General features: G+C 42.1%; 3 protein-coding genes across 5 annotated transcripts; 1 reads left to right on the top strand and 2 right to left on the bottom strand.

The window, feature by feature from the left end:
• Nucleotides 1-344: 344 nt before the first annotated feature.
• orai2 (ORAI calcium release-activated calcium modulator 2) lies at nucleotides 345-6,856 on the bottom strand. 2 transcript variants are annotated; one of them, XM_083987265.1, is made up of 4 exons: nucleotides 6,581-6,856; nucleotides 5,570-5,657; nucleotides 4,062-4,297; nucleotides 345-2,642 (listed from the first exon to the last, which is right to left on the bottom strand). In XM_083987265.1, exons 3-4 carry the CDS (start codon nucleotides 4,290-4,292, stop codon nucleotides 2,079-2,081), a joined length of 795 nt encoding a protein of 264 aa, XP_083843391.1. In that variant the 5' UTR covers nucleotides 4,293-4,297; nucleotides 5,570-5,657; nucleotides 6,581-6,856; the 3' UTR covers nucleotides 345-2,078. The 2 variants fall into 2 exon arrangements, with proteins under 2 accessions (XP_083843391.1, XP_083843390.1); XM_083987264.1 differs by lacking the exon at nucleotides 5,570-5,657.
• Nucleotides 6,857-8,178: 1,322 nt separating this feature from the next.
• Nucleotides 8,179-12,518, top strand: vtnb (vitronectin b). Of its 2 annotated transcripts, XM_083986798.1 has the most exons (9): nucleotides 8,179-8,379; nucleotides 9,068-9,184; nucleotides 9,291-9,488; nucleotides 9,924-10,063; nucleotides 10,525-10,681; nucleotides 10,827-10,985; nucleotides 11,530-11,832; nucleotides 11,976-12,138; nucleotides 12,174-12,518. In XM_083986798.1, exons 1-8 carry the CDS (start codon nucleotides 8,316-8,318, stop codon nucleotides 12,110-12,112), a joined length of 1,275 nt encoding a protein of 424 aa, XP_083842924.1. In that variant the 5' UTR covers nucleotides 8,179-8,315; the 3' UTR covers nucleotides 12,113-12,138; nucleotides 12,174-12,518. The 2 variants fall into 2 exon arrangements, with proteins under 2 accessions (XP_083842924.1, XP_083842923.1); XM_083986797.1 differs by having other exon boundaries at nucleotides 11,976-12,518.
• An 807-nt stretch (nucleotides 12,519-13,325) lies between these two features.
• LOC310996773 (uncharacterized protein) lies at nucleotides 13,326-16,302 on the bottom strand. Its single transcript, XM_083986242.1, has 3 exons — nucleotides 14,400-16,302; nucleotides 14,103-14,281; nucleotides 13,326-14,009 (listed from the first exon to the last, which is right to left on the bottom strand). The coding sequence occupies exons 1-3, from the start codon at nucleotides 14,527-14,529 to the stop codon at nucleotides 13,359-13,361; spliced, it is 960 nt and encodes a 319-aa protein (XP_083842368.1). The 5' UTR covers nucleotides 14,530-16,302; the 3' UTR covers nucleotides 13,326-13,358.
• Between the last annotated feature and the right edge of the window lie 2,528 nt (nucleotides 16,303-18,830).

Here is an 18,830-nt window from a genome sequence, read left to right as displayed (position 1 = left end):
GGCTCCTGAAACCACTGGTAGGAAAGTGAGGTCTTTTGAAACTGCAGGATTCATCCTACAGGGATCAAACATGTTCATGTGAAACTTCATGGTGGTCCATCCATAGTTGCAATAATTGTCCAGAGGTGGACCAGTGTTACCATTCATAAATCTATTAAAATACTGTTAGGATTATGGCCCACACAAAACACACACACACACACACACACACACACACATTCTGTGTTTGTTTACAGATGAACAACAGATGCTGAGAACTTAAATGTTTTTATTTTTGACGTCTGCAGGCCGTGGTCTCCACAGTCGCTGCAGTTTTCACTTAAGAAGCACAAAAACAACCACGAGGCAAAGCGAGACATTTTTCCGGTATGAACCCCAGTAGTAATTCACTGTACAGCTAAACTACAAGTGCACTTTTTGTCTCTTCTGAGAAGCAATAAACAAACAAACTGAGCAACAGTTTGGTCAGTCGTCTTATTTGGAATGTGTAACAGGTTGGTTCATGTAACCTTAAGAGCAAAGCGTAACAGACCGATATCATCCAAGAAACTGACAACTCTAATGTAAACTGTAGGTCACAAGGTTGAGCTGATTTCATGTCTTATCTTCATCATTTTCACCTCCTCTCCAGCTCTTCCGGCCTCGATCTGACGCTTCATCTTGCGTCATGCTTAAACTACACTTCCAGAAGACAAAACAACAACAACAAAAAAGATCTGCTTGTGTTGTGACCTTTAGCAAAACAGGAGTTCATAAAAGGCAATCATTCTGTAAGGCAGAGCCATATTTGGACAGTAACACATTCATATTTAAGCACTTTGAGCAGCATCAGTGTGCAGGGTCGACTGGTTTGACACCTTTGACACAGGATCTGTGGTCTTTGTAAAACACAATAAAAGCTATTCAGAGGAAGAGAACCGACCAAAAAAAACATTTGAGGCTTGTGTGAGGTTTTTGGACCTAAAAACAGTGACACCGACCTCCCCACTGTTTTTACAAGAATGCAGCACTTTTTTAAGACTTTATAACACCATGCTGCACCGACCATGCACAGGTATGGTGTAAAAAAAAAACACTCAGTCACAGTGAAGAACAGTGAGAAGCATGACTTAACATTTTTACAGTTACAACAAGCACAGTTTTATGTTAAATGTTAAATAAGTCTGACTGAGACGGAGGTTCTCGTCCATGCAATAGGGTTTGGAGAGAGGATGGAGGGGGCACTGTAACTTTGAACATTTGCACTGAATCACATCCATGAATTAAAGCATCAGAGCTAAATGACCCTCAGGCCTTTAAGTAACATAATAATACAACACATTAACTGAATCTTTAACTTTACAAACTGTAACTTTGGCACTCCCTGTTTTTGGTGACAAACTTGCTCCAAATACTGGACGCCCTGACTCGTAATCATTAAGCTCATTGGTTAAAATAATTGATGTCATGTAAACCACTATGTTGATGGTAAAACTGCAAGAAATAATGGTCGATCCCAATCCAGTGATATTTGAGTGTGGGTCAGACTGCAGCCTGCAGAGATATGGCAAGATACTTAGTTTATGCTGCTGGTGGCTGATTCTTCTGGCAAAAGGTGACGACCAGCAAAGGCTAAACTTAAGACTTCTGAGAGCTAAATCTACATTGTTAATAAGAGGTAAGGAAAGCGAGAGAGTCATTGGGACTGGAGTGTATCTGAGTGATCCTATGTGAAATTGCCATCTGTATTCAGCTCAACACAAACACTGCAAAAACAGAAATGGCACATCGAACACAAAAGCCCTTTTTGCTATAAACCTTTTTTACATTGTCCTTGACCAACACAGTTTCCAGATCTTAAAACACACAGGAGCAAAACGGCACAAATCCGACAATGCAGCTTAAATGTACAGAATTATAAATTACATTAATAAATTAGCAGTCTGACATGTATCGGCCGTCTGCGCTGCAAAGTGAGGAGCCTCAAAGCTCGCCGCCTGAGTCGATGCCAGGCAAGAACAATGACAAATGTTGGAAAAGTGGGAGGGGTCGATAAATATGGGACACAAGGAGAAGTTCTTAAAGCTGCCGTCACGTCATCACACAGTCTGGAGGCCTCTCTCGTGGCCGTCCAGCTGCACCTTAATCTTGTGCAGTTCCTCGATCTCCTGGTGGTGGCGCTCGGTCTTGTGGCGCACCAGGGAGCGATAGAAGTGTATGGTGAACACCACGAAGATCACGCCCACTGGAACCATGATGATGGTGGAGGCCAGCGCGGCCTGCGTGCCGCTGTTCTGGTGCACGGACGGGGTGGCCGGGGTGGGCGTGGTGGACGTGGAGCACTTCCCTTTGTCCGAGTCTATGGGCAGGAACTTGACCCAGCAGAGGAGGACCACCTCGGCTAAAAACAGTAAGATGCCCAGAGCGGTGGAGAAGCCCCAGGCCAGCTCGATGTAGTGGTGCATGCGCTCGTGGGGGGACTCGCTGACGGAGTTGAGGTTGTGGATGTTGCTGACGGCCTCCACGTTGGGGAGGATGCAGGTGCTGATCAGCAGGGCGAAGAGGTGCACGGCCACCAGCACAGTGGTGCACACGCTGAAGGCGATGAGGAGCTCACGGGGGTAACAGTAGTGCGTCTCCAGCTGCACCTCCACCATGGCCACCTACAACGGGCATGGATATGAATGGATACCATGGTTACTACATGTCTTTGTAAGATCAGGCTCACACAGCGACACCGTGCAAGTCTTTTTCTATCTCTTCTGGTGTCCAATGTCAACTAAACCTGCAGCAGAAGATAAACAACCATGTTGCTTTTGCTTAGTAAGAAGTCAAAGCCACAGGCCTGTGGACTTAAGCTAAAGAGTCAGATATAACTCCCGAGGTAAGTTACAAGGTCACATAGTACATCATAATGTTACTGGTATCATAAACACCAAGCGGAAGCTGAAAACTACGCTTAGTAGAAACCTGATAAAACGTTCAGCAGGAAGAGAATTCAGCTTCAGATTGTGGGTGTGTACTGTATAGGAGCGCATATACAGCCCAGTGTCGTCTTATGGATGTCGTAGTACTTAGAGCCATCTGCCACACTGACAGAAACTATGCAACAAGCTGCGACGGGCCTAATATGAGAGGTTGGAGAATGTTTGGTATTTTGTCTTCATGAATGACTGCAACCATTAAAGGGATAGTTCAACATTTTGGCAAATTAGCCCACTGCCATAATCCCTATAGTTTTAGCAGTAGGTTCGTTACCTTTAATTGTCGGTGCAAGCTATTTTTAGAACGGCAGAGCAGAGCCATGAGCTGCTCAGAGCTACGCTACGGAGGCTCATGGGATTTCTTGGTTTCCCTCATCGAACTCATCAAATACACAATCCAAAAACTCCAAAACGCTCTGGTGGACAAGTTGTGACCTGCACATTCACGCTATGAGATAAAGATCAAGTTGTTTTAGAGGTAAATTCATGCAAAACCGCTGATGTGCGTTCCCGTCGGAAGCAGTTTTTTGGCAAGCAGTCTCTGCATTTGCCTCGAAAACAACTCTGTAGCGTAGCTCTGAGCAGCTCGTGGCTCTGCTCCGCCATTCTAAAAATAACTTGCATCGACAATTAAAGGTAACGAACCTACTCCTAAAACTATAGGGATTATGGCAATGGGTCAATTTGTCAAAATGTTGAACTGTCCCTTTAACTGATTATAGAAATGATGAAACCATTGTGAGAAAAAAAAAGATGTTTGTCACATTTACGATACAATATATAGTATACCCTGGCTTTGTCATGGCTTCATCTTAAAGTGGACATGGCTTAAACTCAAACTTTCTGTAGAAGAAATGTGATGATGATTAACGTTACTACAAAATAATGAAATCCAGAAGACAGTTCAATCTTAAAATACTTAAAGCATAAACAGGAAATTAGAAACCAACTGCTTCCCACATATGCACTGAGACTCACATTGTGGTGGATTATCACCACGTACAGAAACCATGAGCTGACGGGTAGGAAGCATCAGACAAACATGCAGCCAGGTCTAGAGGGGCAGTGTTCAACTGAAGCCTGTAAACATTGACTGACCATGGCGAAGCCGGAGAGCAGAGCGGAGGTTCTGCTGGAGGCCTTCAGCTTGGCCCGGCTCAGGTACAGCTTCCTCCAGGACAGCGCCTGCACCGAGTGGTGGTTGGAGCTGACCAGTTCCAGGTAACTGCGCCGCACCCAGTCTCTGTAGTCCATCCCCCCGGCATCTGGAGCCCGCTCCGAGACCCCCGGCGCTGGGGAGCCCATAGGCACGTTCAGCTCGCTGCTCATGGCACCTGGTGGGGAGAAAGATGAAGGACTGTCCTCACTGGCTTCCAGCTCATCAAGTAACCATTAATCGCATAAAAGCCTCCTTTTCCCCTGATGAGGCTTCTTTCACACATGAACCTGTTTGCTTGAAATAATGGCACTAAAAAATGTGGCAGTTTTAGACCCTGTAACATAACTATAACTGTGCCAACAAAGTCTCAGCTGAATACTCTAAGATGAACATAAAAGCTGCAGAAGAACAGGCTTAAAATAAACAGACAGAGATTAAATGGATACAACATTGTAATGAATTAATAATTTAATTATGGTGTCTCATAAGCACAGAAAACAAATCTGTTGTTCTGGACATGACTCTCTTATCAGATCAGCCCATAAAAAGATTTATTACGCCCCATGAGGATAGAGAAAGAGGTTTGGGGAAAACAGAAACACCACAACCGTCACCGTAGTAGGTGTGCAGTAGTTTAAACTAAAGTCACAACTAATCAATAACCACTTGTGCAGGACAATCCTATCATGTCTGAGTAAAGCCATGACATTAATTAGATTGAATGTTTATTTTCGTGAGGACAAGTACATAACATGGACTGGTGCCACATACCACAGCCCCTACAGCCTGGGATAGTTTGCCAGCGTCTGTCCCTAAAGGGTCTTTATTCAAATATACACAACTCAACAGGAAAACATCATGATCCTCTAAAGATACCATCAAACAACCTCATGACAAGCACGAGTGATCAATCAATGATAATATACATGATGACCGAACCCTGTTTATCAATCCTGATGTCATGATAATAACCAAATAAGCACTGGGTGAGTTTAACAGTAATACGCATCACAATTGATGTTCAGATTATTATTTTTTTATTGCTTTGCTATTCAACTCACTTTAAAAACACATTATGCCAAGAGCTGATATTATTTTTGGCAGAAGTTATCATTTCAATAATAACCCTTCTACTCCTTTCTATGTTGCAGCAGAGTGCAATGTGAGTTATGTGACCTCCTGCCCATCAATCACTGTAGCTCCATGTTCATGTTCAACAATAACTCGGCCCTTTTAAGGGAAGTGGAAGAAGAGTGAACTTCTTTTGGGGCATGAAGTCTGTCTGTCACAACTGTGATTTACTCTAACACACATAGCTGGTTTGTGTTTTCACACTTCGGTGTGGGTGAACATGACTGGCCTGCATGGAGCCCTGACTTCAACCTCACCCAACTTGTTTGAGATGAGCTGAAACGCCAACGGCACGCCAGCCCTCAGCAGCACCTACCATTAGCCGCCAACCACACTGTCACGGATACTGTTGAATTAAAAGGAAATCCCTGCAGCCACTTTCCAACCCCTTTTAGAAAGCTTTGCTGCAGGAATGAAAGGTATTTTAATAGCATGTTAATAATGCCCATAGCTTTCAGCTTTGTTCAGCTTCCACATACTGTATGTGTTTGTCAGTGAAGACATTCATTTTAATGTTGATTTAATTACACATTAATTAGTAATAATTGTGAATTCAGAATCAAAATCATGAATTCAAAAAGTAAAAGCTGAGAAGAAAGTGAAGTTAAAATACATATTTGTGCCCACTGTAGGTTTCCTATGGTAAAAAGAGGTTGAAATTTGAGCCCACGCATGAAAAGACAGGGGCTTGTCGCATCATTTCCCACCAACTACCTGTTCACTCTGCAAACCACAAGGCTTTACTCGTACAAACAACACAAACCACACTTTTTTCTGAGTTTGCACACACTTGCACAAGAACTACAATACGACAGACAGACAAACAAATAGACAGAGGGAATATTTCCAAGTCAAAAGTAACCGGATACAAACCAACCTGGGGTTTATAACTACAAAAACAGCTGGTGACTAAGTCTAGTAGTGATGTATTACAAGTCATAACGCTGAAGAGTTATGTCCAGACCCCGTAGAGGTGAACAGCTCGCTTCAGCTGATGGGTGCATCTTTATGGCTGCATGTATATTTAGAAACCTGGTAAGTTAGCAGGATCCGTTTACCGGGTTTAGCTAACAGAGAGCTAACCTACAGCTGGGAACTGATGCCATATCATTGAAAACAACCCCGGAGTGTGATTAAGACTGAAGTCAGGTCCACTCATCGTGGTTATAAGCGACATTAAAGTGTCCAAATACTCTCGGACACAAAGCCTGACATAGACTCCTGCAGCTACAGTAACGTAGCTATAAATTGCCAGCTAATTAATCAACGTGGTTTCTGCTCGTGTCGCACTATAACACAGTTTATAACCACGGTTTATAAATCTCACCTGTCTTTCCGCTGTGTCTTTTCAGTTGCCGAGACAGACTACTCCGGGACGGTCTCCTCTCTCTCCGCGCCGCACAACACAAATAAACCAAGTGGCCACAGCGCTTCAGTTGTTTTGGTTCAACAACTTCCGCTCTTCGGTCTCTCTGACTAACGACACCTCCGCCCCTCTCCAGCGGTCCAGCCCGGGCCTGGGAGAGCCTCGCCTCCCTGAAACATGCTTAGTCTAGCTGGCCTACTATAGCTCTTATCTCCGCTATTTAATTCAGAGCGTCGGTTTTCTCGGCTGGGTTGGTCCGCAGCAGCAGCAGCAGCAGCAGAGAGCCGCGGAAGGAGAGCGAAACTTGGGTCCGTGACCGAGGGCTTCCGGTTGGGCGTGTTGCCTTCAAAATAAAAGCACGAAAAATTGTACATTTAGGCACATTCAATGCACTGCATTCATGCACTGAACAACACACGCAACAAGAATCTCTCATTTTCGTTTAATTAATTTATAAAAAGAAATTGGAAGAAATTATAATGGCTAAACTAACAGTGGAGAAGTGAATTTGACTGAGGCATAAGCATAACTGTATATTAATGGGCTATATAAATACATAGCTTTTTGTTTCAAAAATGAGGCTTTCATTTCTTTTTGGGGACTTTATTTTATATTTCCACATCAAATTATGCATGTAGACTTTTTTCTACATAGGTACAGCTTTTCTTCTGCATTTGTCATGCAGATTTATTTCACAGATGTACAACCTGATTTCCAACTCCTGATGCAGAATACAACACAGTTCTGTGCACTGAGAATTTTCATTTTTAAGATTTTAACTATTCTGATAGATTATACTTACATATTTTTACTCAACATTATGTGGATAGGGTTATGTGTAACAATGCTAGTGTACTGTTACTATTATTTTCACAGTGTTTTACCTGGGTTCTTAACACCATAGATATAACTTAACACTGTCATTGGTGAGTGATGAGGAAGTAACATTACTTTAATCTGTGAGGTGCTGGTTTCCGCCTTTTGGTCTCACAGTGCTGGATCTGATCACCACTAGTTTCAGTCCTATCTACTCTAATCTAAAAAACAAAACAAAACAGGGGTTCCAAAAAATGTTGCAATATGCTTAATTTCTTGCTGTCTCTCTTTTATATCACCTACCACTGTAATAATCATGGCCCTATTAAGAATCATGTTTGCTGTAGAGTTGTTTTTGCATGAGATCAATAAAGGAAAACGACTGGCCTCATTACACAATGTTTGAGCTCAGATACCTGTTCCCTTCACTCACCCTATTACGTAATGTAGGCTACTGTTACAGTTTCTAGTCTGGTATCATTTAAATTCCACCTTTTTCCTAATTATGAAGCATTCACCTAATCAGATGTCATCTCAATAACCTGATACAGCATGTGAAATTTGCCATATATCATTATTTGCCTCTAAGAGGTCGTGTTCATGTCAGGACAATGTTTCTGGGGCAGACAGGACAGAGATCAGTGTTTAATGATTGTCACAGCCAGGTTTTGACCAATCACGAAGGCAGACGCCTCCGGGGTAAACAACTCTTGAAAAAATATTTATTGAAAACATCTGCACATAAAGCTGCACTCCAGAGTGGAGCTCAGATTCCTCTGACTATAGCCCACTGGTACAGACAGGGAGGAAAGTGCACGGTTCCTCTGAATTTGAACTCCATATTAAGTGTTTAACAGCGGGATCCTTTCTGTGAGTCGACATGAAGCCAGCAGCGGCTCTGCTGGGCCTCGTCCTGCTGCTGGACACCACCTTTGCTGCAGAACGTGAGTCTTCCAGACTGGTTTTTCTGACTTATCTTTTGTGCTATGAACGCAAGTTAATATACAATAACTGGATACGTAATACAGTTTGGAGGTTGTCGTGATAGATGTAGGCTATATGAGAATAACACAAGATGTATGTAATGGCAATGATTCAAAATAAACACTTTTCTTTCTTTCTTTTTTTTAACTAAAGCAAACTCAATGCTACCTCTTGGGTTAACATGCAAATTGCAATTTTGTCTCTAAGTGCACTTAAGTCGTTGTCATTACACTCTACATAGTATATGTAATATATGTTAATACAGGAAGTAAACTTTTTTTTATTTTTTTATTTTCTTTCTTTCTTTTTCTTTTTTCTTTTTAACATATCTTATGTTTTATGTCATGCATACATACACATCTGTAGAGGAAATGTGACAGTGATTAATGTTATTACAAAAATGCAATCCAGAGGACAAACGGTTAAATCTTAAATTACTTAAAGCATAAACAGGAAATTTGAAACCAACCCCTTCCCACATGTGCACTGACATTCACATTGTGGTGGATTATCATAACGCAACGTTGCACAGAGACGTACAGAAATGAACTAACTTAAAGGATGGCAAAATGCATTTCCTTTAATCATTGTAAATGATAAATGATAAAAGCAGGACATCCCATGATGAACAACATTGCGTCTCCACAGAGTCCTGTGTGGGTCGCTGTGGCGCCTTTGACCGAATGAAGAAATGCCAGTGTGACTCCCTGTGTGTGTACTATGACAGCTGCTGTGACGACTTTGCCACCCTCTGTCCCAAAAGGGGTCAGTGCAGTAGCAGAATAAAACCATTTCACAAAATAAAATATTTGTGTTTTTATCAATAAAGTCCAAGACTTCTGCCAAATAACATCTGTCCTTCTCTCAATAGCTCGTGGCGATACCTTTGAGGAAGAAGAATATGTAACAGAAGCCATGACAACTGTTGTTCCAACAGTTGCACCAACTTTCCTACCCAGCCCCTCAGAGGAGACCACACAACCCACAGACCCTGACGTGGCACCATGCAGTGGCCGACCTTTTGATGCTTTTCTGCAGCTAAAGAATGGATCTATCTATGCATTCAGAGGTAAACATGCATCTACCAGATGTTGCCTGCAAATGTTCCGTGCAAAGGTTTCTGACACAAGGCAGTAAATATTGACCAACCTAAATTAGTTCACTTGTGCACCAAACATCATCCTCTTTCTCCTATATCCACACCACTAGCTCTGTGTAGTTGGTTGTTTAAAAAAAACTAGTTGCAGAGTTAAAGGGGACATATTATGGAAATATCACTTTTTTAAGGCTCTTTAACATGTATTTGGGTGTTTGTCTTATCTTCCGGCCCCCAGAATGCGGCAGACTCCCAAGGTTGAAATCCATGTGGTTTTATAAGCTGTTCCCTCATATGTTTTCCAGTGATGTAACTAGTTTTCCAGTGTTGATACTTTATTTTTTATCCTGGTTCAACAAATTGAACTATGTCTCATCTCACTGATCCAACATCTGCTTTTCAACAAAGGTGAATATTTTTTCGAGTTGGATGACACGTCCATACTTCCTGGTTACCCTAAACTCATCCAGGACGTGTGGGGGATCACAGGACCCATCGATGCTGCGTTCACTCGTGTAAACTGCCAAGGAAAAAGCTACATCTTTAAGGTAGGAACCCATTTCTGTAAGTTGTATGATTGCAAATAAGAGTAACTGAGGTCACAGTCACTTCTGAGGTCGCTCAGAAGCTTGTAATGAATGTTGAGTAACTGTTAGTCATGTTGGACTATTTATTACAACAAAAAGAAAATATTAAGATTCTTAAGAAAAGTGCACATGGTTTGAAACAGTAGCAGCTTTATTACAAGACCACAGTCACATTTTACTGTTGAGCGACATCTAGCGGTCACGTTTGATAGTATCAGATATCTCAGATAAGCCAGTCATCCCTTTTTTATTTTGTTCTATACTATAGCCTTAACCACACTTTGTTAACATGTCAATGAAAGTCCTCAGACATTAACAAAACACAAAAAATCATTGTGGCCCTTCCCTAAAAGTAACAAATAGTTTTGTGCCTAATAATAAGAGACATTTATTGTGTCCTGAACACCTTTATAATTTCCCAGGGGAACCAGTACTGGAGGTTTGATGGCGATGTCATGGATGAGGATTATCCGCGGAACATTTCAGTGGGCTTTGCTGACATACCAAACGGCATTGATGCTGCCTTTGCGGTGCCGGCATCCAGCCACCGAGGCAAAGAGAAAGCCTACTTTTTTAAAGGTATCCATAAAGGGATGTCTTTCCAGTAGGCCTATACTCAGCAGTGGTTTACAATGCTTTTGTCTCGTGATCCTTTAAAATGAAGCAACTCAACTTGCGCAACTTGCTCATGTATCAAACTCTCTGTGCTTGTTCGTTTTTTCAGGGGACAGGTTTTATCTGTATGAGTTCAAGCACCAGCCTTCCCATGAAGAGTGTGTGGACATGACCAGGTCCTCCCCATCTGTGCCGTTCTTGCAGTACGCAGACCTCTTTTGCGATCAGTCATGGGACGACTTCTTCAGTGAGATCTTTGGAGATGCCTGTAAGCTTCTGCTGTGTTCATGTGTTAGCCCTATTTTTTATTTATTTGATGTTTATTGGTGTAGGGACGAGTATATAAACATGAACCACTGCCATGTACCACAGAATTTATTCATAGCCTAAGTTAATTTGCAATGTCTATCCCTCTTTTATATTTAGTCTATGGTCTATCCCCAGATAGTTTTAAAATATATGAACACAATGCACTACAAAGAAAAAACACCAAAAGATAGAGACACTGAAAATATAGAATATATCAATTTGACAACAGACGTATATTCATTGATGAGTTCAATCTTCAGAGGTTTGATGTATAACAAAGAAGCCTGATTGTTTTCGGAGCTTCATATTAATCATGCCACCATCCACCATTTCACCTTCATCAAATTGGAATTCAATTCACTCCATAAAAAACCATCAGTCGTGTCCTCAGACTAGGGTGAAAGGCTAATGGGAAATAAAATAGAAAATTGTTTATTCTAGATACCTGGACCACAACTGCTGTTAATGAGTCCACTCTGTTTTCCTCCTTCCTGCTCATTCAGTCAACATTGAGCCCATAGGCCCTCGTTTAATCAGTGAGCACTGGTCGGGTCTCAGGGCTCCTGTAGATGCTGCCATCCTGGGACGGGCCCAGGTCAGTCCCAAGCCCACTGTAGCTTCTCCTCGGCCAGTGAAGAGGCGCCCCGGTCGGAGGAGGAGGCCCAGACGGAGGGGTAAGGGTGGACGATACCGTCGCCACGCACTGTTTGATGATTTGTTCGGTTCTGATGACTGGTTTGACTCCTTCACCGATCTGCAAGAGCCAAAGACCACTCCTGCTCAAAAGGTCTACTTCTTCAAAGGAGGTATGAACACATGGATCTGTTTTTATCCCTAATTCAGGCTCTGAAATGTTGGCTGTGAAACAGAAAAGCTTCTCTTCTTCTTTCAACTTCTTCCTTTTACAAACTTTTGGGTTGTGTGTTTCTTTTTTTTTTTCTAATGGCAGATAAATACTACAGAGTGAATCTGCAGACACAACGTGTGGACTTCAGCAACCCTCCATACCCACGACCCATTGCGAAATACTGGCTGGGCTGCAAGCATGAAGAGAAACCTGATATATCAAAGGCAGAGAAGAGATAGACCAGCTGAGCTCAGAGGAAAAAAGAAAATCCCTTCAGCGTGTTTTTATCCCTTTTTTTGACAAATGTATTTAGATTATGAACTTAGAATTACTTCTGACATGTTACAACATATTCATAATAAATAGCACTCTAATGCTCCCTCTTATATTTAGGTGGATAGACTGAAATTCTGCATGAATGAATAACGTGACATTTCAGTTCAGTGTGTGGTGTAATATCATCAAAATCATGGTTGCAAAAAGAAGCAGTTAGAAACATAGATAACACACATAACATATAAATGACACTCATGTAATTTCTCCCATTCAAATAAATGTGAGTTACATGTCAGACCTGTTTAAGTTTCATATTTAAAAGTTTGCTCGGTGTAGTTCAAATAAATAGTCTGTGTTGCTGCAACCATCCTCCAGTCTACTCCTTTTGGTGCTAATATAACCTCTTCAGCCAGGGACCACTCATTGCTGAACAAAAGACTGCAAGAGAGGCCACCAATAGGAATTATTCTTTGTAATCAAAGAATTATGTTGCATAAACCTTTTGTGGTATTTGTTTTTTGTTGTTTTTGCCAAATGTATTTTGAGGGATTTGATGGGGGCTTCATTTATAGAGGATTATTTCCACAGTGTTACTTGGTCTCAAGTAAAGGAATTGAATATTTCCTTCACCACTACATTCTTTTATAAATCCTAGCCATATAGGTTACTGACTTATTGTTTTCAAAAACACTTGTTAATGCCATAGACTGTAGCCTATATAAAAACTGATTTAGAGAAATTGAGAAGCTAGTTTACATAATCAATAGTCTCAAGTAACTAAAAAAAAGGTTGTTGAAATTACTGTGGCATTTCGACACTTTCGGTAGGTTTTCCTTTTTATACTTTTTCAAAATCATTGACAATTCATGCAACTTGGGGAACGAAGAAAAGGCACCGCTGGGATTCGAACCCAGGATCTCCTGTTTACTAGACAGGCGCTTTAACCAACTAAGCCACGGCGCCACATGTCGGCGAAGTCGATTTTACACTTTATGAATGAAAACACGCTGAAGCAGTCTCCTGAGTGAGATTTTTTATTTGTATTTGAAATATCAGTGCAATACTCTTCAATAGATAAATATCAATATCTAAATATTCTATTCAGTCTTATTCACATGAGAACCAGAGAGTCGTCTCACTATAAATAGCCTACTCTATCATAGCTGTAAGCCGATATTTACAATGTGGTAGCCTAACACATTTCACCAGTCAGCTCAAAAGATAATCGATCATTGACACAGAAATGTCCAAATCCGACAGATTGAAGTCCCCCAGGTCCTGGAAGCACAGGTCGGACAGATCGTCCATTGAGTCGTCGGTACCGGTGCCGGAGAAGCCCTGGTGGTCCTGACTCTGGGCGACCCCTCTGGGTCCGGGCTGCTCGGCTGCAGCACAGCGGCTTCCCACGGGCTCAGACCCCCGCGCACCCTCGAGGAAATCCTCAAAGTCCTCTGTCAGATCCAGCTCAACGAGCCCGCTGTCTGCAAACACGCAGAAATCATCGATGATGTCTGGGGTCTGGTAGTGGTCGTGGTAGTGGTTGTGTTGAGGAACTGCTGGGAGAAACGGTGAAGCCTGGTCGCCGACGACTGGAGATGTGGGTCCGGGCAGCGACACGACCTGACCCCCCGGGAGGGCGGAGAGCCTGGTGGACTGGGGCAAACTGGGAGCAGGGTAGCCGGGTGGGGACGGCAGACTGGGGGTAGGAGGAGAGAAGGCAGGGTAGATGTGGGGCAGAGGTGGACTGGGGGTCGGAGTGTAGATGAAGTTAGGATGAGAGTATTCTGGGGAGGGTCTGGAGACCTCTCTGGTCGGCTTCTTGCTCTTGAAATAACGCGCACGCCGGTTTTGAAACCACACCTGTTGAGAGGAAACAGCTGAAGTTAGTTCGAGTTTTACACAACACACGGGGGCGTTGTCCGAAACAATGCGTGTGAGATGCACATGTCATACCTGTATTTTAGACTCTGGTAGCCCTGTCAGTGAAGCCAGAGACTCCTTCATTTTGATGTCCGGGTACTGGGTGACAGAGAAGGCCCGCTCCAGCTCGCTCACTTGCGCCTTGCTGAAGGTCGTGCGCTTCCGGCGACGCGGGGTTTCCGAGCGCGTCCTGTGCGCAGTGTCATGATGGACTGCAGAGAGAGGACACCGACTTACAGTTAATATATATGTCACCTTTTAAACACTTTTAATGAAACTGCAAAATTAATTTCCCAATTTAAAATGAGATTCAGCAAATGAGTCACTCACCTCTGCTGGGCTCCTGTGCGTAATCGTCGTTGCTGTTCATATCCAGGCCAGTAGCAGGCCAGTAATGTCCCGAGTAAAAGGAGTTCATCTCAGAAACATTGGCAGCTGCAAAATCCAACCCGAGCGCCATATTTCTGAAGAGTTCAAGCCCAAAGAAAGAAGGTGAGAGTGTGTATCCTCAGGTGAGTCCTTGGCACTGGCGCACATCCAGCACTCTGGAGGTTTTTATACTTTGCTGAACAGACTCTAATCGCCCCCCCTTGCCCCACCCTCTTGCACATCTCAGTGGTTATTGTCAAGACTTAACAAGCGCGTGCCTTTGATGTGCCATTCACCTATTATTGGCTGTCCGGCTAATAGGTGTCTGTTTGATCCCCGAATACCCGTTAATGCGCCCATTTAATAGACGGAGCTTGTCCCAACCTGCAGGAGTGGGAGATCATCTAAAATCACGTGAGGTCTGAAATGATCTCCACAGTTATGTGGGGAAAGTAAAATAATTCAAAATGGCACTATAATGTTTGCTCACTGTATATGGCTCACTGGAGATGCAGGAGGTTTATGCATCTGTTGAATGACCCTCTCTCTCTGAAGTAAAACAACACATTTGGATTGACACGGGGCCTATAACGCGGCAGGTAAAGCAACAATAGCACTTTTCTGACACATCAGTCTGTGAAACATCCTCTCCTCCACCGCTGCCTCCTGGTGCGCATCAGGGGGAAAAAACACCACACCGCTGTGTATAGTGGAAGTGTATTGAAGACGCGGCAGAAGTGTGAGGCCTCAGTCAGCTGTAATGGGTCGAGGTGACAAATCGGGCTACTTGTTCTCCTTCCTGGTCGGTTGCGCTTCCACCGATCGAGACATCAAAACGCCGGATAACGCGCAGTCCAATGCACGGCCAGTTCCCAAGCCATAGTGCCAGACTCATAGTGTGTGGGGCCATTAGAAAAGATATTTACATTCACAAACATAAGGCGGACTCGGAAATCCTACTGTAACATGGAATGTGTTATATTATGTTATATTGACACTGAATATGTCAATATAGCCTACATTTTATTGATTATAGGGGTGTGCTATTTTACTTATAAGTGATAGGCTATTTCATAAAGTTATTATAAAAGTCCATATGCCTGCATCTACACTGCTATGGTGATGTGGACAGGAGTGCACGTGATGCAGGACGTGGTCAGGACAGGAGCCTGAAGATGGGACATTAGCCAAACCTTGATGATCGACTCAAATGAGCGGTGAAGTGCTGCACATCGACTCCTACTCTAATGGACAATGGGTCATCCAGATCATAACTCAAACCACTGCTGGTCGTCACATGACTCGCATCAGGGCAACAATATGTCGATACCAAAAGTAGCCCGGATGATCCGTCGAAACTGGGTCACATGACATGCCTCGGCAGTGACCCCATGACCCGTGTGACCCCTGACCCACAGCAACACAACAACTACACCCACACACCCAGCGAGGTGACTGTTTGATAATCTTAGCAACGTCTTCATATCTGACTGTAATATTTTCTTTCTTTTTGTTGCAGTGTATAAAATGTAATGCATTAGCTATTTATTAGAATAGGTCTAGTTTATTTGTAACGAGGTGTTGCTATAGAGATGAAAGGAGCGTCAGAGATGAGGACGAGTCACAAGGTGGCAGCATTAGACAATTTCAATCAAATAATTTCACCAGCACATTGTGGTATTTTATTTTTTTTACTTCAAAATCCTCCGGTCAATTATGAATTAAATGGTAATGATGTAGGCTACTCCTCTTTAATAACACATAGGTAGTTTAATATACAGCCTATAGTTCTTTGTATTATTTTATGTTGTAAGTAGCTAGGCATAAAGGCTAAACAATTCCCAATAAAATCTACATTTTAATATCAATTTTGAATAAATATTTAGTCTGCCTTTGCAGTAAATGTGATCAATACAATCTGCATATGAAAACAGATTGTTATCATTATAGCCAAATATATTATCATGTAATGATACTTTAGTTAGACATTACTCATTTTAAGACATTTTCTTGTCTTATACAAATACAGCCTATATATAGGCCTATATATATATATATATATATATATATATTTTTTTTTTTTTTTTTTTTTTTTTTCAAATATATTTTTTCCTCATAATTAGCACCTTTGCTGCGAGTAATTGTAGCCTACTTATGTGTGGTATGTAGGAATGTGTGATATTATAGTGTTGGGTCTGTGGTATGTAGGGATGTGTGGATCATTGTATTGCTGCTCCTGCACTTTGTTGTCCTTCCACAACGAAGTTCCTAATGGAAGAATAAAGTATTTTTGACTTGACTTTGACTTGGCAAGGCATATGAGCACAGAAAAGCTAAATGTACATATGAAAGACAAACAAGCCAAAACTCAATTTTATTTACATTTTGAAGAATACATTTCCCACAGTGAAGGTGAGGGCTGTCACCTCTGCTGTGGGCTTCATGGTCATCAGACTGAAAGGTTTTAGGGGAACATGTCAGCAGGCTAATCCAAAAAAATATGTATTTTTTTCCCAGAATACCTATCATTTATGTTGTGTGGGTTTCCCTTAAGTTTTTCCAATGTCTTTCCAAGTTGGATAGAAATTCTATTTTGATATAGATAGAAACCTGTTTTAGACATGTCTCCTTTTCTTCTCACACATTCCTTGTCCATTCAGCAGCACCCGTCACCTCACTTTAAGTCTCTGGCCTGCTGTGCAGCTCAGACTATATTCCTCCTGACCTCTCCATATAAAACACACACACACACATGCACACAATACACAAACTGTCCCTCTCTCTCTGTGTCTGAATGCTTCAGTTTATACCTCACAAACCCAGGTGTGCACACAGAGAAATGCTGCTCTTCTGTGTCCACACTCCTCTCTAAGAAATCAGGATCGACACTCAGGTGTGAATGACGCTCTGCCCTCCTCTCCCTCACCAACATCCTCGCTCCTTCCTTCACAATACACAAACACCACCCCTCAGCCCGCTGTTTGATGTGGAAACTCCACGTCCACATTTCCTGTCAATCTGACAGTTTTTTGGGCCTAATCCATGTGCTGCATGGCCCACATGTACCATGCTGTAAAAAAAATCTGGAAAGTAGAAGCTGAGTGCGATTCAAGCTTGGCTGTGGATGAAAGCACATCCGACCGTGTGGAGAAAGACGGGACACACACAGACATGATTTAGTGCAGCAGCTATTGATACAAAATAAAGATTTATTATGGCTCAGAAGGAAGAGATATATCCTGCTCTGCTATCTCACAGGCCGGTGCGACTGATCAGTTAGCTTAAGCTGGACTTTGGATGAAAGTACAGAAAGCAGCAGTGCAGAGTGGATCGACCATGAAAAAGAAAAGTTGTTATGCAATCAAATCAATTCGCCATTATGAATTGATACATTTCTAACTAATACAATTGGAGCAATGCAATATTTAAACACAACTTTTTAATAATGAAGACACAAACCTGACATGAGATGACTGATATATTATTCAAACTAAATATTTTGTATATACAATGATATTTTTATCTGAAGACTAAGAGGTTTGTATTTGTATCAGTTCCAGTCTCGGAACATAAGATACCAACCGTAGTTCAGGTGTTAAACACTGTAGGGTTTGTGTATTGGTCGATGTGTTGTTACATGTTGTTCTTACGTATAAGTAGGTTACAACAAATAAATATGTTGTGACGCCTCCAGGATTCAGGTTTTATTTTGGATTTTTGCTCCATCTCTGGGACTTGGACCAGGCTGGATGATGACACGATATCATTCACATGGTGCTGAGATCTAAAGCTGAAGTGTGACTGCTGGCATTTGATTAAAGAACGGTACGTACACCAACAATAGAGAACTGACTAACCATTGTATAACTGCATATCCAACTTTTAATAAAACAGGTAAAAAATTATGAACTGTAAACTATTATAATGTAATTACGTAATCAGAGTTTACCATTGCAGATCATCAAATGTCTCTTGCAACAGGACCATATACATACAGTATAGATATTACTACCACAGTTAAAATGTGCATTTTTACTTTCCCTTTCCCTGCATGGCCTGGACACTTTGCTGTTAAGTAAAGAATCAGAATACCAGCTCTACTGTACAGATACACAATAGCTAAAATATGGCTGCAGCTGTTGGGACTGACATCAGTTTTGCATTGTAATGTGGAAATGAACCAAAGCATTGGACTAAACTTCTGAATTTCACCTGATGGTGGCGCAAGTGGAGAAGTCTGTTTGACTATCAGAGAGTTCATGGCAATTACTGTATTATGTAAGATACCTCCATTTGGGAAAAAGTGTGGGACAACTTGTGACCCCCACAACACAGGACCCCAAATTGAGACAGAGACACAAAACAACAACTAATAGCCTCGTGTTTTTATAG

Source organism: Trachurus trachurus (assembly GCF_905171665.1).
Source record: "Trachurus trachurus genome assembly, chromosome: 14".
In the NCBI taxonomy this organism is placed as follows: domain Eukaryota; kingdom Metazoa; phylum Chordata; class Actinopteri; order Carangiformes; family Carangidae; genus Trachurus; species Trachurus trachurus.
The sequence above is the reverse complement of the archived record's forward strand: the minus strand, read 5'-3'. Positions and strand labels throughout refer to the sequence as shown.

What these genes read in the sequence shown, in the direction of transcription:
- LOC310996773 (XM_083986242.1), bottom strand. Translation starts at nt 14,529, where the DNA reads ATGGCGCTCGGGTTGGATTTTGCAGCTGCCAATGTTTCTGAGATGAAC. An exon ending in CGCACAGGAGCCCAGCAGAG is followed by an intron (nt 14,282 to 14,399) that starts GTGAGTGACTCA and finishes CTCTCTCTGCAG; the next exon opens with TCCATCATGACACTGCGCAC. An exon ending in TACCAGAGTCTAAAATACAG is followed by an intron (nt 14,010 to 14,102) that starts GTATGACATGTG and finishes TCCTCTCAACAG; the next exon opens with GTGTGGTTTCAAAACCGGCG.
- orai2 (XM_083987265.1), bottom strand. Translation starts at nt 4,292, where the DNA reads ATGAGCAGCGAGCTGAACGTGCCTATGGGCTCCCCAGCGCCGGGGGTC. An exon ending in TGCTCTCCGGCTTCGCCATG is followed by an intron (nt 2,643 to 4,061) that starts GTCAGTCAATGT and finishes TGCCCGTTGTAG; the next exon opens with GTGGCCATGGTGGAGGTGCA.
- vtnb (XM_083986798.1), top strand. Translation starts at nt 8,316, where the DNA reads ATGAAGCCAGCAGCGGCTCTGCTGGGCCTCGTCCTGCTGCTGGACACC. An exon ending in ATCTATCTATGCATTCAGAG is followed by an intron (nt 9,489 to 9,923) that starts GTAAACATGCAT and finishes TTTTCAACAAAG; the next exon opens with GTGAATATTTTTTCGAGTTG. An exon ending in GAAAGCCTACTTTTTTAAAG is followed by an intron (nt 10,682 to 10,826) that starts GTATCCATAAAG and finishes TCGTTTTTTCAG; the next exon opens with GGGACAGGTTTTATCTGTAT.